The sequence below is a fragment of the Corvus hawaiiensis genome, chromosome 6 (genome assembly GCF_020740725.1).
Source record: "Corvus hawaiiensis isolate bCorHaw1 chromosome 6, bCorHaw1.pri.cur, whole genome shotgun sequence".
NCBI lineage: Eukaryota > Metazoa > Chordata > Aves > Passeriformes > Corvidae > Corvus > Corvus hawaiiensis.
The window spans coordinates 6,965,895-6,992,445 of record NC_063218.1 but is presented as its reverse complement, the minus strand read 5'-3'; the positions used below and the strand labels follow the sequence as shown (position 1 = coordinate 6,992,445).

Sequence of the window (26,551 nt, the reverse complement as noted above, 5' to 3'; positions counted from 1 at the left end):
GCTTCTCCATGGTACTAACATCTAAAATAAACAACAGTACAAAAATTCTTGTTTGATAAACTTAATGTATTGCTACTTTAGATACTGTTTTACTAGAAGCAGTCAGCTACCCCTGCAGACATGTATCACTTGTAAGCTGTCACCGTCATCTCTCCCTTCAAAGGTCATGAGCTATGCAAAATACACCTCCTTTCAAGTGTGGGAAACATACAGCACATAGTACCAAGAGAAGAATAGTTCTATTTATTTGAACTCTTGGTTATTTTCAGTCAAAACTGAAGAAGCCACTCATGAAGTAGTCAGTCAGAGAACTTTTCAATTTCTCTGTGTACATATCCATAACAGTTGTATCAACTCAGACATAAGATTTAATCTCAAGAGACTTTGGAGTGCCATAGAACTGAAGAAAGCATTAAAACTCAGCTAAGCTATCACACAGAAAGGAGGAAATCCACTTTACTGGACTGAAATATCAACACATCAAAAGACACAGACAAGTATCCTGACTTTAAGAAAAATGTTGCTGTGTACTTGTTTTGCTTGTTTGTGTGATGTTCTCGTTGCCCACTGTGGCACTGCCTCCATGGATACAGACAGGGAAGACCGCACTGCAAATTCTGAGTCCAGTTTTGGGCCCCTCACTACATGAAAGACCTTGAGGTACTGGAATGTGTCCAGAGAAGGGCAACGGAGCTGAGGAAGGGTCTGGAGCACAAGTCTGGGGTTGTTTAGCCTGGAGAAAAGAAGGCTCAGGGAAGACATTATCACTCTTTACAACTCCCTGACAGGAAGGGGCAGCCAGGTGGGGTTGGTCTCTTTTCCCAGGTAACAAGTGACAGGAGAGGAGGAAATGGCCTCAAGCTGTGCCAGTGGAGGTTTAGATTGGTTTTTAGGAAAGACTCCTTCAATGAAATGGTGGTCAGGCACTGGAACAGGCTGCCCACGGCAATGGTGGGTCACCATTCCTGGAGGGATTTAAAAGATTTGTAGACATGGCACTTGGTGACATGGTTTAGTGGTGAACTTGGTAGTGCTGGTTTAATGGATGGACTTGATGGGTCTTAGAAGTCTTTCTCTACTTCAACAATTCTATGATGATTGCATTGTTCCTTAAATGCTTTCAACCGTACCCACTATGACCTCCATAATTTTTCCAAGAACTGAGGTTAGTCTAACAAGTCTGTAGTTTCCTCGATCTTCCCTCACACCCTTTTTGTAAATTGGAGTAACACTGCTAGCTTCCAGTCAGCAGGGACTTCTTCAAAATCCCAAGGCCTTTGGGAGGTTTTGTTGGGTTTCCAGTTAGAGCAGATGTGCAAGTCCCAGGTAAGACCTGCCCATGGACAGGCCAGCTGTGGACCTGCCTACAGATTCACCTCGAAGATTAGATCCAACCCTACCTTCAAATTAAGAATGTGGTGTCCAAGATCAGCAGTCACAGGGAACTTCTGTAACTTCTGATGTAACTCCCTTACTCTTAAAGAGTAGATTTAGTAATGTACCTTGTCATTAATTCAGCTTGAATCCTTTCTCCTTTCTCTATTTCTTTTATTTTCTTACACTGGATCACCCTTGGATTTCAGTTTTCTGATCTGCCTTCCTTATGATGGCAAACTATCATAACTAACTGTAATAACATGGAAAGAAGTCTGTATTGATTAGCAGTTTGAAGAGAAACTCTAAATATCATGAAGATTGATTATGATGGCTCTAAAAACTAGGGTGAACTCTTTTTTTGAACAGATCCACTGAAAATTATGATGCGGCAAGCACTTTGGATGAAGTTCAAAACTATCATGGACATAAATAAGAACTATACACAATGGTCTTGATTTTGATGTAATTGTCTCTTCTTTTAAAACAACTTCAGCTGAGGCCCATGGGAAAACAAAAATTGAACAACTGGCAAATTTCACTTGAAATAACACACTGTGGGTTACCTCATGTGCAGGAACTGAGGGATTAGATCCCAGACCATCTTTCTCATCTGCTGCAGATTCCAGGACTCGACCTTTCTGGCACACCTTCTGTTGAACCTGCACCCCATCTTCTCTATATGACTGATTCTCGACATCACTAGGTTTCTCCTTTTGGTGTAAGAAAAACAAAAGAAACCAGTAATCAAAAAGCTCTAATCAAACCTGCCGAGCAGTAATTACAGTGCTTGAGATGAGAAAGTTATGAAGCCCATAATTATAGGTAGATGAGGGAAACCATAATTACATGTCATAATTTACTGTGGGCAAGGTTATGGCAAAGGAAACCACTTACAAGAAGCAGTGCTGTAATTTCACCATAAACTTTTAGAATAAATTGCAAGTGTTCTGACCTATGCTGTTTGTATTTCATTATTCTAAGCAGGGACCTTGAATTGTGTGCTCCTGGACACAGTCTTGAATGCATTTTTTTAAAGGCTTAGCTTTTTCCCAAGGACTTGGACTTGTACTGTAGACAGAGAGTGTCTGGTTAGACACTCAGGCAGGACAGTCCCATGGGTAACCTGGAGATTTGCTGGATGTGGGTTTCAGTATCTCACAGAGTTCACTAAAACTGAAATTCTGAGCAGAGCTGGATCTGTAACATCTCCCCTCTTCCGGGAGGGGATGACAGCAATGAGACCCCTGTCAGCCTTTTCATCTCCAACAGGAACTTGGCCTCTTCCCACTCATTATGGCTCCAGTTCCTAAAAACTGCTCTGGTGTCAAAATTCACCTTGTACCAGAGTGCACCACACAGGGCACAGCATTTCAAATGCAGCCTCACACATGCAAAGTAAATATGTAAATAAGAAGTCTATATAAATGCAAGCAGGTGAAGCACAACAACAGTATTCAGGCAAAATGGTCAGGAGATTTCACAAAACATCCAGGTGACTTGGAATGCAATAGCCCTTGGAGTGAAATATCCTCAGCAAACCACTAAAGAACAAATCTCCCTCCATACTAATTTTAAATGTACAGGATAGAATTAAGTGGGCTACCACATACTAAGTGTCACATCAGACAAAATTCACTCAGTGTAAACTTGAGGCTTTTCTTACTCATTTATTAGTAGTATCATCCTCATTGCAACTAAACGTATACATATACCCTCAAATTCAACCCCTCCAGTGTAATCTCATCTCCAGTTACCTGTGCTGGATGGGTTTTTTTCCTAGATTCATCACCTTCAATACCAACACCATCCTGATGTCTTTCCAGTTCTGCTTCACCACCCAGAACTGCACTGTCCAGAACATCCTCTTGGACCCTGTCATGTCTGTCCATATCTGGGCTCTCCTTATCAGCCTCCTCCTGATTTGAAAAATGCAAAATGTTTACAATCAGTAAAAGTCACAGTACAAAATTTAAGCTTGCTAAGAGATTTCCCACTCCACAATCTGTCTACTCTCTCTTCAGTTTAGCTTAATGAATGAAGGAGAAGGCTGAGGTAACTCAAACCCAGAGAGCTGGAAACCCCTGGTCAGAGCAGTTTGCCATTTTGGGACCTTAACCACTCAAACAGTTTCAGGACAAAGCAAACAGAAGTAACTGCTCACATGATTTTCAACATGGTTACAGAAGTTTCTGATTAGACACATTTGGTAACTATTGACCTTGCCCATCCCCAGAAATCCCAGTATGGACACTTTCCACTCTGGTATTTCATGGTCATCTCTCCCAGATACTCTTATTACTCCATGGTCAGGTAAATGAGGGAGTATTCCAAATCACTCCCTCAAGCTTAGCACAGTTTTTTACAAGTCGTTTACAGCGTCAGTGTCCTGAGGTCCCATAAAGATCAGCAGTTCCAGGTTAGTGACCTCCCATCACCTACAGTGATGAAACCTGTTGAATTTTCATCCCTGGAGGTGTCCAAGGCCAGGCTGGATGAGGCTCTGAGCAACCTGGCCTAGTGGAAGGTGTCCCTGCCCATGGCAGGGGCTTGGAACTAGATGAACTTTAACATCCATTCCAACCCAAACCATTTTGTGATTCTGTGATTTTATGAAACCACAGGTATGTGGCGGATTTTGCATCACAGACAAAGTGGGTCCAAGCCCTGGGGGTCTGCAGAGACCATCACTTTGATCTCTTGCACTCTTCACATGAGCAAGGCTGAAAGGATGATTTGGAGAGAACATAATTTATTGTTCCTTTAATCAGATAAGGAAAACATGCCTCTGTAAGACAATAAATTTTAAGGACTTCCATATGGATTTCTACTGAACACACACACACATATATATATATACTGACAGATATTAAAATACATTTGTCAGGTACCTGAACAGCCTGCCCTAATCTCTCTTTGCTGTGATGGATCTCTTGTAATGAGCTGTCTGACAATACACTGCTTTCCTCCAAAACTGGAGCATTCTGCTTCTCTTTCTCTGATGTATTTCTATTTATATCTTGACCCTAAGAGAAATGATAGAAAAGGAAATCTACTTGTGTTGCCATAAACATTGTATTTTAACACAGAATCTCTGAATGGTAAAAATTATTCTCTCTGAAAACAAACAGGACAAATACTGTGCTGCAGTTCTAAACAAGTCTCTCTGGCTTAAGAGAAGCTCTCAAAGCTCTTTGGCAGAGGTGTAGCTGCAATTGTCCCATCTCTACACCTTCTCCCTTGTACCCTGACCAAGGATACCTGCTCTAATTAGTGGCAAGAGAAAGTTACATGCATTTAAATGGAATTATATTTACATAGAAATCTGTTCTTTTGAATACATTATTGGCTTGCTACAGACTTGTTATAACAAGGTTGAGTTCTTTCCACTTCTTTGGTTTATACATTTGTATTTACAGGAGGCTTAATTTCAGTGAAATTAAGGATGTGATACACAGAAAACATTTGAGATGTCTTTTTAACCAGTTTTTCATTGTTACTGTCAACAAATAAACTCACATCACACATCTCCAGAGGCTCCTTCAGTTCCACTGCTGTGGGGGTCTCCTCTGCAGAGATTCGAGTACCAGAAGTGATCTGTGTCTCTCTCTTCAGCATTGTATCTGCCTTATCTTCCTTTTGTACTTCATTACCAAACTCATCTTTTAACTCAAGGGCTTCACTGAAAATGTTTTCCTTCTTTTGCTTGACATTTTCAAGTCTTTCTTCCAGACATTTGTGCTCGCTCTGAAGTGTTTCAATCTCATCCTTAATAAACTCCTGTTCCGGTGAAGAGGTATTTTGTTTAACAGTTTCTGCTAAAACCAAACTTTTCTTCACAGTGTCTTCACATCGACTAAGAGGTCCCTGTTGTTCCTTTAAACACAAAGAAAACATTTGAAAAGTATCTTTACTCAGTATGCCTAATGTTAAGATCTATAGTCAATCCCTAAAATCGTAAATACTTGTTGTGAACAACAAACTGTGTTTACAGGTACATGCCAACCTATTTGCTGCAGAAAGTCAAATACTAAACCAGTAATTTTGTCAGCCATTTTTATGCACAGAGAACGCCTGAAGCCAAAAGCATTACAGCGATAAAATAATCCCATAGAGCACACTGGGTGGTACACAATGATCCTTCTGTGTTCTGAACAGATTATTCCCCCTGCCTTCTCTCCTATTCCTTTTTCCTTCTCAGAGGTATAGCAAGTTCTGAAGGATAGGGAATTGCAGTGATCCATATCTGAGGTATAGTTTCAGCTTACAGTAGCTCTCTACACTCACAGCTACAAGACTGATCTGCATTCTGCCAAACAACAAAATAATGTCTACTTATGCATGAAGGACACTTCTTAGAACTGAACTTGGCTCACTGACATTTTCCTAAGCTTTCCACACTGGCTAATTTAAAGACACTGACTAACACCAAATTTAGTCATCTCATTATGCCCTGAGAGGAAAAATAAAAATCCCCACCAACCAAACTGAAGACTCCTGTGTGCTTGAGCTAGGACAATTCCTCCTGAACCTTCAGTTCAGTCAACAGTAAAGGTCCCCCCAGTTCATTAAGAGTGGCTTTAGTCCTACAATTATCTGGATAAAAGGAACATCACATACTTTTTATTTTAGAAAGGTTTCGTAGCTTTTCAGTTTGACACCATGAGCAGTTCTCTTTTACAAACGTGATGGTCTCCATGATGCAGAAACTGCAACATACCTGTGATTTCAACTGGTTTTGCTCAGCTGATGATTGTTCCATTGCTGGACCATCACACTCAGCAAGCTTCTCAGAGACAGTTTTCAGCTCAGTGCTCAGGCCTGTTACCTGCTGGTGCTCTTGAACAGGGCTTTCCAATGTCTGCATGATGGTCTAGAAACAAAGGAGTTTCTACGATTAGTCCACAACTATCTCAAACACACATCATCATCCACAGACTATTACAGCCTTTCCAGGACCTCATCAGCACAACAAACTTGCTTGTTTCCCATAACGTATCTGGCTAACCACGGGTTAACCACAAAACCATCTAGCTTTCTCCCCAGCACATCATGGACTCCATCATGAACAAAGTTTTTATTAATAGCAGGAAGCAAAAAGGTTGGCATTTCATAGGAATGTGCTCCTAAAAAGGGTGTTTTCTCTTAAAATAGATGAAACATTAGAGGCAGAATGCCACACAAGGGTACAAATCCAATTTGGACTACATTGGGTGAAACCAAGAACAAGCAAGATGCTGGAGAAGAATCTTTCAAATGTTTTCTGAATTCATCCTTCCAAAAGGAAGAAACCCTACTGTGGCTTGAAGAGTGTAAGAACAAATGTTTCATATTATAGCTATTCAAATCTGCTTATACAGGTACAAAATGTTCTTCCCACTTACTTTGGTCTCATTTGTTTCAGTATTTATCCCTCAGAGAAAGAACGAGAAATTCCCTGCCCTTTTTCAGAGGAATTTCTTCCACTCCCAGCTTTCCCCATGAACTTCCCACCTGAATGACACCACAGCTGAGCAGTGAGAACTGCAGCCAACAGGAAAGGAAAGGGAGTGAGGTCCCAACCTGGAGCTGGCTGAGCAGATTTTCATGTTGGTGCTTTAATTCTGACCATTCTGCCTCTGTGAAGCAGGGATCAACAGTGTGGCCCTGTAGATGCTCTTTCTGGCTTTTCAGTTTGCTGAATTGGGAAGTTAAGGCTTCTGTTTTCAGCAGGAGGTCAGCATAGTTTGCCAGCTGAGCTTGCTTCTCCTCCAAACCAGGCTGAAGGGCAAAAATCTCCTGCTGTTGTTTCTCCAGTTCCATTAGAGCCCGTCTCAGATCTTCTTTGCTTTGCTCATATTGCTCCCTGTTGCACTGAAGTGCTTCTTGAGGGCTAAGAAAAAAATGCTGTGTTTAATAGTATTAAAACAACAAATGTATTGATTACCTAGAAAATGTCAAACTGTGAACAAGTCGAACATTAGAACAAACTTGAGTGTACTGAATACTTTTTTCTCCAGATTTTAAATTAGTGATCAGACTGGAATTTTCAAGGTGATGAAAAACACTGAAGTTACTGCAGATGAACTGGACCTGCACGCAGGACAAATGACTAACCCTCTTAAACCTTAACCTGTAAACCCACAGTTTCCAGCATCTGAGACGCAATGCTCATGCTCTGTATTTTTCTGCTTTTCATTGCAGCAGAAATTCTGTTTAAAAAACTACAATATGGTTATGAATCTGCTCTCCTTGACTTCTCATGACAGCTTCCTGAAAGGGAATGTTCTGTAGAAGATACACATCACATTTAGTTGGGCGGGGGAGTCTTTGAAAAGAGATACAGACAACAAAACCAGCATATGCAATATGGGCTATGTTAGTACAATCCAGTGATTACTTTCCTGACCTTTACATCGGATTTCTCTTTGTGTGCTTTATAAGCATGCTTGCTGATCTGCTGCAGATGAACAGGTTGCATTTGTCCACAGGAAGTATGCAATGAGACATAAGTAACATTTGTATGTTCACATTTCGTGATGGAGTTCAGATATCTTCCAGATGGAACTTAAATGCCAACATTAGAAAATATGATCCCACACAAACAAATCCAAATAAATAGTCTGGATATAATTCTGTCAAGTACAGCAGGATAATCATGGACAAAAGCAAAGCTTCATTGTTTTGGGTTCTGCCCCTCAAGATTCATATTTTTTGGCAAATAAACAAAGCACAGCCTCGCATACATGAAGTGCTTTTGCGTCAAGTTCCCTGTTCCAGCTTCTCACTGCTGCTGCTCCTGTGGTGCATCTGCTGTTCACAAGTCTGCTCCTGCAAGGACCTGAGCATCTCTTCAGACATGCAGAGCACCTCCTCTCTTGTCTCCAACTCACTGTGAAGAGAATGCTCTGCATTCTGCTGTGCTGGCTCCTCCTGAGCGCCTCTTGTGCTGTGGGTACTGAGAGCTCAATAATACCAGAAGGCAACAGAAGATTCTCTGGATATTCATGACCACACCAGAAACTATCTTTGGCTATCCCCCACCTGACCATTCAGGCCAAACTGTGACCTGCCCCTCCACAACTCTGCAGAAATACAATTATTCTGTAAGTATCTCATTCTGCTCCCAAAGAACAGAAATTTAATGGAACCGGTGCAGGAAGAAGAGAAAACAAGTCAATATAGCAGTAAGTGATCTCCACTGCCTCTTGGCAAATTCCACATTACCTGCTGTATTCGGTGGCCAGCTGACAGACCGTGTCCCACTTTTTCTGAAGCTCAGAAATAGTCTGCTGAACCTCTGGTTTCTTATTTTTCTCATTTCTCAATATACTTTCTCCTAGAGCTACCATGCTCTGTATTTTGGCCTCTCCTTCATCTCTGAGAGTTGTGATTTCCTGTTTTAAACAAGAATCAGAAGCAGTGCATTTACAACTATTTTTGTTACAAAATAAAAGGTATTACCATTATTTTTTCCATACTTTTCACACTGCTGTTCAAGGCAACAGAAGTCTTCTTCCAATATATTACATAACTGACATGTAAACAGATAGATCCTCTAATTTTCAAAGTCTGGGATAATTAAGCTGATTTATTAATTATACTCTGCAAAGAAGACCCGTATTGTGCTGACAAAAATAAAAGCTCAAATGACAAAACTAAAGACCATGAGCAGCTATCTTTCAGGAGGTTCTGACTCATCAAGCATTAGCTTGAGGTGGAAGGTGAAAAAGGAATATATTTAACACAATACCTTTATCTGATTAATCCGTTCGTCTGATGGCAACTCACTTTCTTGGGAACTCATTTTATTAAGAGCCTCCTCAAACTTTTTGATCCAGCAAGAAACATCCTGGGCAAGGTCTTCAAAATTCGATCCTTCCACTGGAAGTCTCTCAGTATTCCCTGTCATTTCACTTACACGTGTTATCAGTGCGTGGTACCTACTAATAAGATTACTGGCTTCTGAAAGGGTTTCATACTCTGTCAGCCCAGCCTCCCTCAAGGAATTTACTAGCTGAGCCAGGGAATCAAATGGTCTCCTGAAAAATAAAAAAAAAAAATTAAATCAACATCTATTTGTCGTAACAACATGGAACAACCTCGTTTAAAAGACAGTTCTTAGGTAGAGACCAAAAAACCCAATACCTCTGCATTAATAGTGTTTTATAGACATTTTCAAGTTCTGTAGCATCTTTATTGATCTCTTTTACTTGTTCCTCCTGAGTAGAGAGCCATTCTTCCAAGGCCATGCTGCTTTCTTCAAGGCTAAAGGAGGTAAAAATACAGACTCAGGTCAAAATAAGAGGCATTACATGGCTAAAACCTGCTGGCACCAGTGTTTTGCTGAAAAAGTAACATAAATGCTGTGACCAATCAAGAAAAATTTTAAACCTAAGCTTAATTTCAACTATCTTCATTCACGTCACTGAAATTGTCCATAGTTTCCACACAGGTCTGCTACGAAATTGAAAAAAACCACCCACATGAAAGATACAACAAAACATTTCCTCAAAATACCATCTTTTATAAAAAGAAGGGCGGTTTGCCATTCCCTGTGGCTGTTTAATAATGAATCATTTTATACCACTTGTGATTAAAATGTCAGACACAAGATTAGTTCCCTACCTACTGAGCTGCTGGAGAGAGGCACCAAGTTCCTTTTCCCGTTTCTGACATTTGGAGATCAGTCTTTGGAGCTCTGCCTCTTGATCTCTCACACGACTGTTGAGGTGGTTAATGCTTGCTTTGGGCAAGTAAGGCTTCACTTTATTCAGTAAAGCTTTAACCTCTTGGATGTCTCTATCTCTGCCTTCAGATGTTAGGAAGTGCTGAAAAGGAGCACAAACACAAGATGTATTTGTCAAATTTGCTGTAGTGTAATAGGCATTTATGTTACAAGAGCTTTTCAGCTCCTGTTATCTCCACAGGTATTTTTTTCCAGCAATTCCAGTTCCTGAAAAGGAATATATGTTAATTCACAGTTTGCTGATTATTCCACATGTAAATGGAAAAGTTGCTCTTTGTAAAATAAGGAGAAAGTGGAGTTGATGACTTGTTTTTTTTCTCTGCAGTACTGGTACACACAGAAACAGGCAAGCAGCATCCAAATCTAGCACTGACATCACTATCTCCTGCTGCTGCTTAACTGTGATTGCTTCTTGCAGATGTGGCTTTTCCATCTGTTTTCTGTTCATTCTGTCTGACTTGGAGAGAAAATCTGGCTACAACAAATCAAATGCAAATTTTTCACATTTGAGTCCATTGGAGGTCAGAATTTCATGCTACTCTCTACATATTTGACTTTCTGCAGCCTTGCACACTGAAGTACCTGGTCAAGGTCCACTGACTTTCATTAACTACTGTCCTCTCTCTCACTTGCCCAAGTTGTCTGAACCTGAACACTGACACTTCATTTCAATTAAGTTTTATTTTCATTGTCCTTATTTTCCTAATGCTTTTAAGTTATATGAGATGTTCTTTCAGCCTCAAGTTATAAAACCACTGCAGTTGAATTCAGTCCCAAGAACAGTCTCGTGGGTAAAAAGAGCAACACTTCAAGAACTATCAGCTTTAAAAATTACAGTATTTTAATACTTTACCTTTAGCCTCTGCAGTCTTTCCTCCAGTATGGGTTTTGTTTCTGAGGGCTCAAAGCAGTCCTTCAGAGACAGCTGAGTGCTGCTGAACCAGTCGTTAAAATTCTTGCATTGACCTGAAAAAAAAAAAGTACATTCGAACTTTTTTCATTAATTGCATTCTGTAGAAGAAAATCCTATTTAACATGAAGACTTCAGACAATTTGTAACTATATTTATCAGTGCTACTGTCAAAGGTTGCTTTTTACTACAGCACATGTGACTGAAAATGCTGCAGCTCTTATTTTTTTTTTTTTACCCAACATTAGTTGACAATCAACACAACCGTTCTCTAGGAACAGTCTGTTATACACAGCAGTTTGGGCAAACAAGACCTGGAATAGCCTAGTGGAAACTTTCCTCATTTTCACACACATTAATACTATTTAAAAAACATTTGGAGACATGAGACTACCTCTGGGCTGAATTTCCAACCTGCACAATCCTGTGTCTTGCTTAAAGTCAAGAGTAATAACATTAGTTATTCTAATAACTAACTTTAAATAAAAAAATAACTGGAAAAAATTAAAACATTGGATTTCTAAATTAAAGTATTTTTAAATTAAATACTCTGAAATTTCTTCCTGAATTATGCTTTACACTTCTTTTATCTATTTTTTTAAACACAAAAATAAGAAACAAAATACTTCCATTCAGACTGAGTGGTTTGTTGGGATCAAAAGCCATTTCTCTCCAAATTTTTATCTTGTTCAGAACCCTGAGGCAGTTTGGGATACCAAAGCAGTTCCAGATACCTAACCAATTCATTGCACAACCTTTAAGTCATTGTGGTGGTCAGTGCAAACCTGTAAAGGTAAATAATTACGAAATGTGTTCACTTACGATTCAAAACACCAATAAAGTGATCTTGAAGCACATGTTTCTTGTTATTAAATAAATCAGTGACACATTTGAGCTGCTTATTTAATTCATCCACATCAGGACAATCCGTCTCTTCCTGGAGTAATGCCACAAGGTGTTCTTGTTGCAGAATTTTCTGGTGTATCTCCTAAGGTTTAAAAAAAACAGAGACATTTTTAAAATGTTTCGAAAAGAAAATTTTGAAGAGGAAGCAGAAGTTCACTGTACAGAGCTGCTTTAGTACAACCTAGAGTTTTGCAAAAGGGTTTAGCCCTGCCTATGTGTCAAAATAATTTATGTTGGCATTAACAAGGCAATCAGTAGGTAGGTGTAAGCACTAAACTCTCCCTGAGCAGTGTGTATACACCTGTAAGCATACATAACCAGAGAACAGATACGTGAACAGTGCCATTGTATGTTCCAGAGCATATAATACTTACAAGCTAAAATGCCTTAGCTGCCACAGGCATTATTTCACCCCCTAAATTCCTTATTCTGTGAATCAAGACCCCATGGGCTGAAAGGTAACTTAGAGGGAGCTGGAGAATTAATTAAAAGCTCCATCTTTCCTCCAATGGCTGTAACTTCACTGCCCCAAACACTAGTGGTTTCACACCCACAATGTACATAATCCACTCACTGCCCCACAGGAGGTTTAAATCTTGCCAGCCTAAGCCTCCAAGCTCGAGTTTCAGCAAGTATTTGGCTGAAATTGTCTACTGGGAGCTCCCCTTGCAGTCAGGCTCAGGTGGCACAAAGGCATTCTCTGTATATTACCCAGTCTCAGAAAATATACAGCCCAAACACCCACCACTGCTTGAACATATCCTGGGTGACAATATTGCTGTTGTGCCTAGGATTAACCATTTCCAACAGCTGCAAGGGTTAACTAAATATATCTGACAATTCCAGTAAAAAGAGGCTTTTCTTCCATGTTTCTGGCAACTTAAGGAAATATTCAAGCCAGGCTCTTCACTTGAGTTATTCCAGCAGTTTACAATTTACACAGGATGAACACTTACGAACACTTGCCCAAGAGAGAAATTGTACACAAATTTATAAAATACACACTATTTGTGGCATGCTACCTCTAGTTTAGTAAAGATCTCTAAGGTGTCTGAAGGAGATAAAGCTTTGAGAAGTGATTCAGTCATTCCAATCTGTGTCTTGGCCAGATCAAGGTCTCCTTTCAGTTCTGCTGCATTCACGGTGAGTTCACTGGTCCCTCGCTTCACTGACAAGAGCTCTTTTATTAGCTCCATTTTTTGCACAACAGATGATCTGATGACCTTAAAATTGGAAATAAACATACATCAATTATAACTGGATTGATTTCCTAGAATATTACAAAAATCCATGAGAGACATAAAAAGAAATTAAGTGATCTGAAGTCCAGATGTTTCAATTACAGTTTGTTTCGATTTGTTTCCCTCCCACTCCAGTACTTAAGTCCTGCTTTTCTGAGGAAGACTGATCTCACTTCATCTTTATTAGCATTTTTACTGGTGCTGTTTTATTAACAAATTGATTTATCCATCTCTTCAGTGCCTACTCTGAGCTGGATAAAAGCCTTACTTGAGCTTCAGCTGCCATGAAAAAGAGGGTGGCAGCTCTCTTTGTAACACACCTCCCTGCAGTGATTCCACTGGGGAAAATTCCTCACAGTGACCCAAAATAACGCCAGCAGAGAGGTGGGGAGCTCTGGCTCGAGACTATTCACTAAGGATCAACAGGTCCTGAATGTCATTCCTGACTTGCATGAGGCAGCAGCTCAGTGGGATCACATGGTGGGACACCACCCTAGGGACTCCCGAGGAGCACTGCGTGCACAGAACAAGGTTGCTGAGTCCTTCCCTAAGCTCCTTAGATCACTTTACCCAGTGAAACTCCTCTGAGTTCACTGCCTGCTGAGGATAAACACAGAAATAGCCAAACGGGGTCAAGCTCAAGGTGCATCTGAGAGACACAGCGAGCAGGTGATCAGGGAACTGCTACAGGAGCAAGGTAGGCTAACACGGTCCTAAACAAGAATTTATTCTTTGCTGTGTGAAGCTAACACAGAAAGATGAAGACTTCCTTGTGATAGCCCAAAGGAAAACATCACAGTAAACATCACTCTATGCAAGAAACTGCACATTACCAAGCTGCATTAAGCTACGTCAAGGCAAAGGTAGAGTTTAAAACACACAGTCAGCAAAGCTGAGTTCCTGGGATCCCCAAAGAGGTGATGAGGTTCATTGTGCCCTGCTGTTGGCCAGCAGCTAACACCAGATATCACTGATATCAACCTCTCTGAGCAGGCCCAAGTGCCTAAAAAGGCACAGAAGTGAGAAAGACCTTTGTGTTTAAAATGACAGGTTTAGTTCTAACAGCCTTAGAGATACAACAAATGAAATGCCACTGCCCACTGGCAACAAAATGCCTCCAACTCTCCTTGAGTAGATTTAAGTAAAACCAGTAACTGATTGTGGCAAAGCAATACTAGAAGCAGGCCTACAGTAAGGAGTACTGGTGCAGCAGCTGTAAAAGCTTCTTTGTACCTGTAGCTCCAGTGGAGGTTCATTACTATTCAGAAGTTCTTCTATCTCAGCCACCGTGTTGTCGAATTTTTGGAGTTTCTGCTCTTGGACTCGTAAGCATGCCTAAAGGCAGAAAAAACCACATCAGTAACTCTGCTTCCCCCCAAATTAAATCTCCATGTTTCTGTTAGAAAATTATATTAAAATATTCTGATTATGCCTTTTGGCATATAGAGGTGTCACAATTTGTTCATTTCCTGATTTTCATTTTAGCAATTCTGGCATTTTATGTATTCAAGTCAGAAACACTATGTTTCTCAGGAAAAGCAGCTGATAATGTAAATCCAGCATATATTTAAGAATCTTAATTATTTTGCTTCAAGTAAATTTTCAGGAAGGTAATTTTAATTTTGCATTTATGTCTTGCTGCTCCTATTAAAAGGGATATTCTCAGACGTCACAGATTTGAAGTCAAGAATTGGCATCCTGGTGGCACGTGCTTTGGTATGGATGTGATAAAATACAACACACATTGTAAGCACTTTTTAAATGTAAATCCTTTGCATATGGAAAGACCTCCACTCATTTGAATGTACATTGGAACAAGTAATGTGAAGGTAAAATGCCAGCTTCAACTTATGAACAGGATAATCACATTGTCTCATATTCTCAAATCGATATTCCAGGCTCCCTGAGGACAAAGCATTCCTTTTGTAGTCTCTGTACAAGCAATTACCAAAACCCATTCATGTGCTGCAGCCCTTAAAAGAGTCTGTATTTGCATACAGGCTACAGGGGAAAGCAGAACTTCTCTCACATTATTTATACTACAATTATCCTTAAATACACAGTCCGCTAATTCACTGCTCTGTTCTTTTGTGACAGGCTCCTTGAAAACACATGCACCAGTGCTCTGCTCACAAAGGACCCTGGGTTTCAACCCTGTGTAACATGATACACATTGCAACAGTTGGGGGTCTTTTTGGAATTAACGTAAATGTAGAGATGTTTCAGGGTCAACAAAAGAAGAGGAGTAATACAGCAATAAATCAACCCAGTGCCCTCTGCATTCGGGATCGTTTTACAGAAATTCCAACGCACTGGGTTCAGTTTTCTCTCCTTCTGTTCCGCTTTTTTAGTAGCTCATGGGAACATGGTTTCTGTGTCCCTTGCCCTCTTCTCCCTCCTCTTCTGAGACTTATCTCTCACAAGGAAGCAGCAGAATAACCTTAGTGTAGCCACTCCAGCACAGCCCTTCCTAAGGAGGAGCAGAGTCACACTGAGGGCATGGTCACGTCATGCTGGACTTGAGCATTTTCCAGGTAACAAAATGGCCCTAAAGATGCATTTTCCAGCTGGTGCATTTTCACTGGAGCCTCCAGGGACCTAAACTACTGCAGGTAAATTCTGGCAATACAACGGTAAAGACAACAATGATGTGATAAAATATCCAGTGCTGCACAGTGGGTATGCCACTGTTTCCTAGTGAATATCTGTACACAAAGAGCACCTTGGCTTTTTACTGCTCTGCAAATTAAAACAAATGAGCAGTGCTAACAGTAGGAGGAAAGCTGCAAACATGCATAATAAAACCCAGGCCATTTGTAGCTTGTAAACACTGAGGAAAATCTGCCTGCAAATTTTCAAACAAGAGGATACAGGATATATTTCTGTCTCAATCACACTCAAGCAGGAAATTATTTTTGCTTAGTAGACACTGGTTATGACCACAACAAAGCAGCATAGCTGGTCTATTGTGGCCCTAAAGTTAGAAATTAAAATATTTACCCCGTATGTGAAGCTCTTCAATGGCACAGACATAGTGCATGTGATTTTACACCCAGCTGCACCCTGATACCAAGAATTAATGTTATAATCTGTGCTAACGGGGCACAGGCATCCCAGGCTCTGCTGCTCTCTGCCCCTGTGCAGCCCCTGGAGATGCTCAGCAGCCACTCTCCGTTGAGGCTGCAAAAAGTTACAGTGAGGAACATACTGGGACAGGGGGAAAACAAACCACCTCTGCAACCTCTTCTTGAGCTGTGCATTGCCCAGCTGTCCCAGAGGCTCCAGCATCTTCACTGATAGGCCGTTTCTACCTAGAAAATGAATCATTAGCCTATACACACTCTCTTCTTTCTTCTCTGTGCACCACTGTACTCCAGGCTACAAGCTCTACAGGCCTTCTCTTTGCTCCATGTGTTTGAACACACAAAGGAATGAGGGGGCTTTTGTAGTCAAAAGCAGCATTTGCAGCGTTGCATTGACTGAAAATCATTTACTACACATATACACTATCTGTGCATTCGTTTCCAAGACCTGTATCCCCAAAGACAGGCAACATCCTTAGTGAAACTGCCCAGGCAGATACAACTGCAAATGCTACAACTTCCTCTGCAGGTATTTCTATGCAATGTGCATGTTTACAGCCCAAAGTCTGTATCACTATGGTATAAATGAAAGGTAAAAAATTTCCATTCAAATTACCTTCAACTGAGTGAGGTCTTCCTCAGTCAGGCAATGGTCTTCTGCATTCTTGAGCTCTGCGTTTGCCCAAGCGTCGATTGTGCCAGATAAACTCAGGAGTTTGTCCCACAAAGCCTGAGCTCTCCCCAAATTATCACAGTAGTTTTCAGTCTTCTCACTGATCTACCATTAGATTGATAGACAGAAAGCACACACAGGTTTTAAAGTATGTTGAGTTATATTCTAAAAGCAAAAGCAGCACAATAAAAAAGGAGCAAGATGAAACCACCCACAAAAACAAGCAAGGCAAAGGGGAAAAAAAAATATCTCGTGTCTTCACAGTAAACTGGTCATGGAGAAGATATTTAAATCCCTGCCACACATGTCACCAAACATACCAATCACAACAGCAGCTTGCCAGTTTTAAGGCAGGTTTAGGAAGGAGCCTTGCTCATTAATGTTTATCTACTCCCAGTAAATACCATTTAATCTCAGTATTGATGCACTGCTTAGATCGACAGCAGCGAACATTTCTCACCAAAAGCACCAGCACTCTAATTTTCCAGATTGTCTCTAAAGTCTAAATCCATAGAAGTTGTTACAGAAGCTTACAGATTCATGCAGAAAGCACAAATATTGCCTTTCTGCATTTTCTAGAATTATTTACTGCCAAGGAGCACTGATGATACCAACTACCTGAGAGATCAGAAACGTTACATGCATAGATACTCTGCAAGCTTTGTCTGGTAAACAGTTGGATTTATCTCTTAAGAATCTCTGCCATATTGTACTTAATTTATTCGAAATATCACACCCGTGTCAGAATCAATTACTATAATGCATAACAGATAAGACCACCCTGATAATTTACTTTTTACATACATCCAGCCATCTGTCCACAATAATGTTAGCTTCATTCTCGAACGGAGGCTCCTCAAAGCTTCTCATTTTATTCAGCTGGAATTGCAGATTTTTGCAGATCTGATTTATTTTGTCTACATCTTCGGAGTGATCATTAAATTCCTCTTTTGCCTCTTCAATCTGTGAAAAAGACCACATGGATTTTTGTGAGCATATTTGCTTATGATTGTTTATTCAGCAAAATATTTTTAACTGATTTGCTGGGGTTTTTTTGGTTAGAGAAACAACAGCATTACACAAAATAATCTATTTTATGATGAGACTAGGAATGCATTCTGTGTTGTTACATCCCTGCCATGCTGACAGGAATATTTCCCTGTTAGAAATCTGTATCATTCTGTCATTGGCTGCAGAACAGCTGAGTGGGAATATGGATAATTTATTTCTAAGAGAGCCAAAGCCACAGTTTGCTTTTAAAGTCCTAAGTGCCAGATCCAAGGGGACCGTACCTTGGTTAGAGAGATAAACCTTGGTTACAGAGATAAACAATGCACAGTGTGATTATCATCTGAGATACTATTACAAATATAACCTGCATTTGATCCCTAGGTTTTGAACTTTTTACAAAAAAAAAAAAAAAAAAAAAAAAAAAAAAAAAAAAAAAAGCTTAAATTCTACTTAAACACAGACACTGTCAAATACGGCACTGCCAGAAACTTGAAATGTCTCTTCCTCCTGCTTTCTATTTAAACACCAAGCTGCTTCTTTGTGTTCAGTTGGAATGTCAGTGTTTACAAACAACATGGAAGCTTCCTGGAAAAGAAACACTGACCTCTAGTGCTAGGCACTTTGATGTTAACAGCCCTCCTTATTTCCCACAGACATCCTGGGAAATTACATCTTCCCATACTGACACCGCCGGGGGAGGGATGGCAAAGCAGCTCTCACAAACCAAAACAAAGCACAGGACTTTCTCTGTTGTTATTTTATATAACTCTATATAACAAATCATCAGCACCCAAGGACATGCCTGTGCTGTGCCGCAGCAATTCCAGACCACAGCTCTGGGAGTAGAAATTGCACAGCTCAGGGTGAGGAGGGAGGGTTGTTCCCAGAGAGGAGTCTCCATAGAAGCAGGGGCTGGGATAGTCAGGCAATGTTCCCCCTGCAGCAGGAGCCTGGGTGATACAAGGTGCCCCAAGTCTCACTGGAGGGACCAAGAAGAGACTCTGCCTCAGCTAAAGGGGAATGGCACAAGGAGACACCATCCCATTGCCTAAGGGAAGACACCACACATTCCTTCTTAAATTTAACCATCCCAGGCACTGCCTGAGAGCAAACACTCCCAGATGGTATGGGCGATGCCTCATCAGAAAGCCTAAAAATAGGATCTGAACAACCAGTTATATAACCCAGGACATGTGAAACCTGTACAGTAAAATGGTCACGATGGACATGCTGCTGTTCACTAATCTGTTACCACAGACAACTATGCCCAGTAGCTGTATTCATTCAGCCAAGAAGCTGGCTGTCACATTTTTGTGTGAAAAGCTGGAAAACTTTAAATTAAATGAAGGGGTGTCTAGCAGTACCTGCTCATTCAGTATGAGTAGCTCATGAAGTAATGTAAAAGCTACTGCAAATGTTTAACTGCTGTCAAAGACAGCTTGGAGCAAAAGGACAGGACTTAATCTCATCTTCATACTAGATCCTAGTTCTTACATGGGGTTTGGTTTTGTTGCTTTAAGCCCTCTCCTTTATGAGACCTTGATTCACTAAGAAAAAATAGACTTCTTCATAAAATAAATCTTCATAAAACAAGAATATGGAGTCCCTAAATGTATTTTGCAAGCCAAAGTGAAAGCAAGGCCTTAACATCTGCCCTGAAGGCTGAGGGTACAAGGGCAACTCTGCATCTGAATGTTCCCAGGAAAGGCTTTTCTTTCCTTTCCACTGAGTTCTTGTTACTCACCTTTGCTATTAGTCTGTTCAAATTCTCCTTCCCCATGTAGGAAGTTTGCTGGGAAAGCACAATCTCCTGTTTCTGGATGATGCTGGTCAGACTCGTTTTGCAGCTTTGATACTGCTTCAGGAGCTCCAAAACCCTCGCACACTGCTCCTGGCTATTAAAAAGAGATGCATTATTTATGGCCCAAGCATAATCCTGCAGCCTCAATCTCCTGTCTGCTTTCTTCTCCAATATTCACACACGTGGGGAATGTGACAACTACGTCTGGATGAGAGAAAAGGAGTGATGAACTGTACCAGTCTTAAATCCTGCAATAAGGTGCGATACCTGTATCCAGACAGTTTTTGGAATCAGAAATGCCCTTGACCACCATATGCCTCTGATCCACATTTAACTGTGATAAGCAGTTGTGTTGATCCTCTCCACTAGAAAGGTGAGCTCAGTCACCAGTAAACTGAAACATCACGTGCAGCAGATCCCACAACAGCCTGGATGGTGGACATCAGCCCATCCTTCAGTGGGGTATGAAAACAGGTTAATCCCACTTGTGCAAGCCATGAGAATTAACCAGAACTGTGCCAGCCCATGCAAAGCCTCTGGGCATCTTCAAAAACCATACGTGAAGCACAGATGCCCTGGGTGATCAACCATGGCCTTTCCCAGTCCCCACTCTCACAGAAAAACCAAGCTCCTTTTATTTTGCTGCAGAAGAGACTGTTTTCCCACGTCCTTTTCTGTTTCTTTCAGCTTGTCTTTTCTTTTTCAGTGTGCTGGGATGAAATTCAAAGCAAATACAGAAGACACACCATTCCCAGCAGCAGCCAGGTTTTTCTTCTGGATACCAATTAAGTCCAACATATCGCTGCATACCTGCTAAATGATGGGACTGTGACGTTTTAAAAATATGCAAAATTCATGAGCTTTGGCTGCAAATTTCCATGTGCAATTCTGGGCTTATTGACAGTTTATGTCATCACAATGGTAACACTGCCACTGTAGCAGTGTTTACTTTACCTTAAGGTATGGTCTAGGGCTTTTTTCTGTTTGATTTCACAAGCAAACTTCTTACTTGCACAACACTACTTTAAAATGCAGTTTTTCCTCCTTACCATTCAGCAAGCAAGAGCTTTGTATCCTCCCATAACCTCTCTGTAACTCTGCACTGCTCATTTGCTTCCTCTGCTTTCTCCTCGTCAATCTGTGGGAGCTTATTAGCAATTTCCTGCATAGGTTTCATTTCAGCAGCAGCACGATCCAATTCCTTTTCCAATTCTGTTAATGATTTTATCCTTTATTAGAAAAAAATGAAATACAGCCTTATATTAAAGAAAGCCTTTGATTTGGTTCACAAGGTAATTATTAAGTTCTCTAGAAATTCATCTGAGCTCCACATACTGTATTAAATGACATCATAAAAAGTCTAATTTGATCTTCAATTCATGTAATCTGACACAGGCCCTCAGATGAGTTATGCTGACCTCAGCACTGTGAGAAGGTAATCCAAATCCTAAAGGGCTGTTGGGTCTGTATGAACACAGTGAAATTAATTTGTGTTAAAAGGTAAATAAAGCCCATCCACCTCACGCTGCACAGTTTCAGATTGGGTCCCCTTGCTGGGCACTGATGCACCTGATCTCCCTGTTTGACAGTTTTCTTACTGAAAACTAAGATCACAATCACCAATCTCCTATCTTTTTCTTCTTCAATGCTGCTTCAAACACACATATATAAAGGAGTTTAAAAAAATGGAGACGGCTTCTTTTTTCAGGCTGTGATGGAACAAATAAAAAATTCACAGCTTCTGTCAGTGTTCCACAGATACTTCAAATTTAAATGCTCTCCTGCAGAGGGGTCACAGGCTGACTCCACTGAAATTATGCAACTAAAAGAGCTTTTAAAAAGAGTTCACCTTTTTTGAATAGCTGGAATTGTTGGGTCCTTCAAGCCTATTTTGTTAATTCTGTCACGTAGATCTTGAATGTTTTTAAGGAGTTCACTGTTTTTTCTGGAGAAAGTCCTGTATAAGTCTTTTTCTTCTGTAAGCACCTGCTCACTTGGGTGTTCATGAACAGCATTTAGCTCTTCAGATAAAGTCAGAACAAGGTTTTCACAGCAAGTCTTTCTCCCACATTCAGCATCTTCCAAACAGATATCAACAGTCTTCAGGCGTTCATCCAAACATTTAGCCTCTTCTGCCATACGAGAAACTTCTTGTGCAGCCTCCCTCAAAGCTTTTCCCTGTATTTCAGGTTGATCTGGGGGATCTGGGAGACATTTGATGGAAGACTGGATCTTCCTCAGTGAGGCCATAAAAGCTTCCAGATCTTTAAGGACTGTCTCACGGATCTGCATTTTATGGCTCATTTCTTCAAGCTGGTTTTGATAGTAAATCATAATTTTGCTTGCAGCTTGCAGGTCTATTGGATTAAATTCATCCCTTGCTGAACTATCTAGGTGTTCCAATTGTTTGCATACTTCAATCTGATTTAATATGGATCTCTGCAGCTCCTGAAATTGAGAAAATGACCAACCGTGTTAGCGAGTGAAAGAAAACATATATCCTGCATTCAAGCTGGAAAAACAAATTATACTACCAGTAAAAAAGGATACTAAACAGGGTGGTTAAGACAGAAAACCTATTCTGGATGTCAGTGAAGGGAAGGAAAAAGAACAAAATCTTAAATAAAATGTTATTCCACACACAGGGAATTCGATCAGCACTACAGAAAAAGCTCAAGACTCCTTCCAGCAATCAGCCACGAAGGAGAGAAAGATGATTTCCTGGGACTGAAAGCAGCAGGCTCTCACAGCAGGACATCAGTCAGAGCACAGGCAGGCCCAGAGATATTTATTACTCTGCCATCTTTTCAGTTCTTTATGCTATACTTTTGGAGCAGACTTCCATGCATTTAAAAATCTCCTGGTGCAGCCTGCAGGCTCTCTGGTTACAGCCCTCAAAGAGCAGCGTGCTAGGGTTGTGAAAGCCCAGCTGTGCAGAGAGCTGGGCAAAAATTCTGGGTCCTTGCAGCCAAAACTGGTAAGACAGAGTACACATGCTCTCTGCTCTACAGCCTGAGAGACCTAAACCCTACTTCACTGGAGAGCCAAGGGCAGACAAATGCAAACTTTCAGTTCTGTGTAGCTGTCAGTGTGCTCAGCCCAGAGGGCAAGCCCAGAATAAAACAATATTCACCCTGCCTAGTGGACCAGGGTGTGGGCACCAGATACTGATAGCAGGTGAACAATTACTGCACCCACACAGAGCTTCCAAACCCATCCTGAGCTGTGCTCAGGTACTCCAGAAGATGTGACACAGGCACCTTGGACAAGCTCATGAATTAACAGAACATTATGTGTAGGACTCCACAAAGTGATGTAAGGCCAGGAGTGAACACCACAAATCTGCACCAAACAGAGCATTCCCCAATGAAATGTTAACAATGGTTTTTACAGCAGAACCTACTGAGGGCCCCTGGCTGGCTCTACAGGACCATGATGTTTAAAACACAGGGACTAAAATGCTGTTACAGATTTTAGAAGGTTTGGGAGGTCTTGTAAGCAGTCCCAACCTCCTGAGTGAAAATCCCATGAAGTTCCCTACTTCCTAGACAGTAAAACCTATCCTAAGTTTTTGCTAGGTGTGGTCTCAGCGTTTTCCCTTACCTTCAGCTCCCTATAAGCAAGGTCACTGTTCATCAGATTAAACTGCTGGATGTCCTTTTTCTTCAGCCGCTGATCCAATTCACAGAGAAGGATGGATTCATTTTCTATTGGCAAAACAATTTCCAAAGCAGTCCTTAAAGAGTTCATTCTGCAAGAAAGGTAACAAAACATGAACTGGGAAAGCAAGCAAGAAAAGACACTCAATATTTTTAAGCACAAAAAGCCACAAAAATAATGCAACTGCCTAACAGATCTAATCCTCACCCTCCTGAGGCCAAATGAGTTTTTCTTTGATTAATGAGAAAAGCAGGGTGAATCAGCATGAATTTAACCAAAAGATGAAAGGAAATAACAGCAATACACGGGAATATTGCACAGTTATGTTACAAAGATCTGGCTCTGCTCTTCTTGGGGAGACTCACACTATCTGCCATGCATATATGAATGAAGGAAAATTAAGAACAGCTTAACTTTATGCAATGAAGAAGAGGTTAAAAGCGTGCAGGTATTTTCTGCAACACACACTATTCCCTTCACAACACACATAATTAGTTACAATTCCTTAGCTAATATCATAAAGTGTTATTTTATACCTGGTACTTATAATATCCTGAAGTTCTTTCCACTCTCCTTGTAGCTTGTTTCTTGCCTCAGAGATAGCAGCCTGCTGCACTTCAGCCACCAGATTTTCTAAGGTAGACGAGATATTTTCCAGTTGTGTCCAACCAGAATTGATTTCACTGTCTGTTACCTAGAAGATAAGCAGTACTAATGCATTAATATGGTCCTGTATTTCTCAGCGGAGAGTTTATAAAAATACAGTCACAAGAGTCTCTACAAAAACTGTGAAAACATCACTTGAAAGTAAGAGTATTCACTGCCTTTTCTCCCCTTTAAGACTCCATTTTTAGCTGCATGAAAACCTCTAGCAACTTTTCATGATGACAATTTCCATGTCAGATATATGCCTTGGCTACATTTTTTAAAAGGTTCAATAAATATGGGTCAGCCATTTTTACAACAAGAATGAAAATATCTCCACCTAGCTATGTTCAAAAGAAAAACAAATGTAGAACTGAACCAAGTTCTGAGATACTCAATAAGGCTTTGTAGTCCTTTCAAGCAAGGCCTTGAAAAATTGCAATAATCAATTTTTCAACATCAAGTCTGTGCCTTTTGCTGTCGCTTTAAGGATCCCACAAACCTAACCAAGTTGTAAGTCCTGGAACAGTTCCATTCTGCACAAACACCACTTGATAGTTCAACTCTGACAGTTCCTGCAGCCCTGGCCATCTCTACCACTTATCATTCCTGTTGACAAAAAAAGCTCCTTTCTGTAGTTTTTTTCCCATTACACCTATTTCAGCCGGCAGATAACAAACCCAGAGCCACCAGTTTCTTCTCTCAGCAACACCTGCAAAACTCCACTGCTAAGGAGGAATGCAGTTCTGCTGAATCCTAAATCTTTGATTTCCCTTCTAATAAACCTGGTTACAAGGATGCTGCTTTTCCCTTGGCAATACATGTAACAGAGAAGTGAGTGCTCTCCATGAGAAAATAACAATTTAGGCACCAGGTATATTTTTAAAAGACAAATACTTGCCTGGAGTTCAAGCAGCTTATTCTGAAGGCACAAAGTGCCTTTTATTTCATCAGTAAAGCCAGATGCTACTTTATCTCTGCTAAGCTGTAGAAGTTCCTCCAGGTTACTTCTTTGTTTGTTAAAGCTAAGGAAAGATGCAAACACTTTCAGAGAGAATATTACTTTTAATTAAATGGAACACATCAGGGTATGGAACACACTGACCAACAGAGTACTATAAAAAAATAAGCACAGTCTATTGCAAATACGTATTTTATTTAAGTCCAAAATGAACGAAAAATGCATAAACGAGCAACATATTAAAGAGATTGCTCATATGGCTAATTTTCAAGTCTAAATGCCAGCCTGCACTCTCTAAATTCAGTGTTACGAATGTAAAAATGTCAGTTCTTTACAAAACTTGACACACTTTTTTTATTTTGCAATATTTGAAGTTATTAGTAAGGCAGATGCAGACTTTTCTAGCTCAAGAAAAGAAGTAAAACATTTACAGCTAAAAAATATTCTTGCTACAAAATGCTAATAATGATCAAAGCATTTAGCTACTGTAGTGTTTCCTTACCAATTACAGATCAATATTCAGTAAACTGTAGTAGAAAAAGAACAGGGTTCTGCATAGCAAAGTGCACCTTATGTTTGGTACATTCAACTAACTTGTGAATTAATTTGTCCATCATATCTTAACAACCATGCATTTTTTCCTTTAAAAATTACCTCTCCAACAAAGTTGGTACAGCCAAATCACTGTCTTCCTCAAATTTGTTTGCACAGCTTTCTCCATTGTGATGTTTCACATCTGGTTCCAAAACTGCATCTGCAGCAGGCCCTGAGGTCTGAGTAAAAATAAGAAGTGTGACAGTGACCTCCACATTGTTCTGTGTAATACATAGCAAAGCCTAACAGACATCTGTGAACTCCTGAAGGAAGGAATTGCTTGATGTGTCCCAAAGGAGATGGGAGATGCCACTCATGAATACAAGATGTGTTTCAACTCAATCATGAGCCCAAAGAGCAAATTTTTGAATAGTTGCAGCCAGCTCATTCATTCTTTCCACAGATACAGACAAATGCCTCCAACTCTTCACTAGTTTTGCTCTCTCTGTCCTCTGAAAATTGTTCAGATTACTGGGACTCTATGGGGGATTTGCACTTAAACTCAGTTTCCCACATGACCCTCCCATCTGAAAATGACTTTTTAGCAAAACATAATTCAAGGATGGAGAATCACATCTTCCCAGGATGCCCAGTGCTGCTGTTTGCATATTAGTTTTTAATATTTACTTAAATCTACGTTCACAAGCACAATGGGATTTTGATTTCTGACCAGAGGCCCAAAGTCTTATCACAATAAAAAATGTAAGAGAAATAAACACTTTTTCCTTTTGGCAATGACCTCCTTTTGACATCAGAGCACTGTTTTCCAACAATAGGTCTGGACTTCTTACCTCCTGTACCATAAGGCTGTCAATTTGCTGAGAAGAACCAGACTCTTCTCCATTCTCAGAAGCCATAATCGAGTTCCTACAAGAACAAAATATCAAATACAAAGGAAAAAAAGAAATCCTAGCTCAAGATCCCAGCTAAATCCTAGCTCAACTGTGCAGCTGTGATGGAAGGG

The 26,551-nt window shown here is 40.4% G+C and overlaps 1 protein-coding gene across 5 annotated transcripts in view; it reads right to left on the bottom strand.

The window, feature by feature from the left end:
* Nucleotides 1-26,551, bottom strand: part of SYNE2 (spectrin repeat containing nuclear envelope protein 2) — a 175,831-nt gene that overhangs the window by 102,409 nt on the left and 46,871 nt on the right. For 4 of the 5 annotated variants that reach the window (XM_048305481.1, XM_048305476.1, XM_048305478.1 and 1 more), the window contains exons 24-47: nt 26,379-26,454; nt 25,648-25,766; nt 24,934-25,057; nt 23,924-24,081; nt 23,331-23,478; nt 21,577-22,175; nt 20,777-20,956; nt 19,671-19,821; nt 17,720-17,878; nt 16,859-17,020; nt 14,393-14,494; nt 12,941-13,141; nt 11,835-12,000; nt 10,956-11,068; nt 9,982-10,184; nt 9,502-9,621; nt 9,107-9,395; nt 8,581-8,750; nt 6,937-7,246; nt 6,095-6,247; nt 4,894-5,250; nt 4,266-4,400; nt 3,132-3,293; nt 1,941-2,087 (exon numbers count right to left, since the gene is read on the bottom strand). In XM_048305481.1, the coding sequence (XP_048161438.1) occupies nt 1,941-2,087; nt 3,132-3,293; nt 4,266-4,400; nt 4,894-5,250; nt 6,095-6,247; nt 6,937-7,246; nt 8,581-8,750; nt 9,107-9,395; nt 9,502-9,621; nt 9,982-10,184; nt 10,956-11,068; nt 11,835-12,000; nt 12,941-13,141; nt 14,393-14,494; nt 16,859-17,020; nt 17,720-17,878; nt 19,671-19,821; nt 20,777-20,956; nt 21,577-22,175; nt 23,331-23,478; nt 23,924-24,081; nt 24,934-25,057; nt 25,648-25,766; nt 26,379-26,454 (4,504 nt within the window). The remainder of the gene's footprint in view (nt 1-1,940; nt 2,088-3,131; nt 3,294-4,265; nt 4,401-4,893; nt 5,251-6,094; nt 6,248-6,936; nt 7,247-8,580; nt 8,751-9,106; nt 9,396-9,501; nt 9,622-9,981; nt 10,185-10,955; nt 11,069-11,834; nt 12,001-12,940; nt 13,142-14,392; nt 14,495-16,858; nt 17,021-17,719; nt 17,879-19,670; nt 19,822-20,776; nt 20,957-21,576; nt 22,176-23,330; nt 23,479-23,923; nt 24,082-24,933; nt 25,058-25,647; nt 25,767-26,378; nt 26,455-26,551) is intronic. The other variant, XM_048305480.1, reaches the window with a different exon arrangement.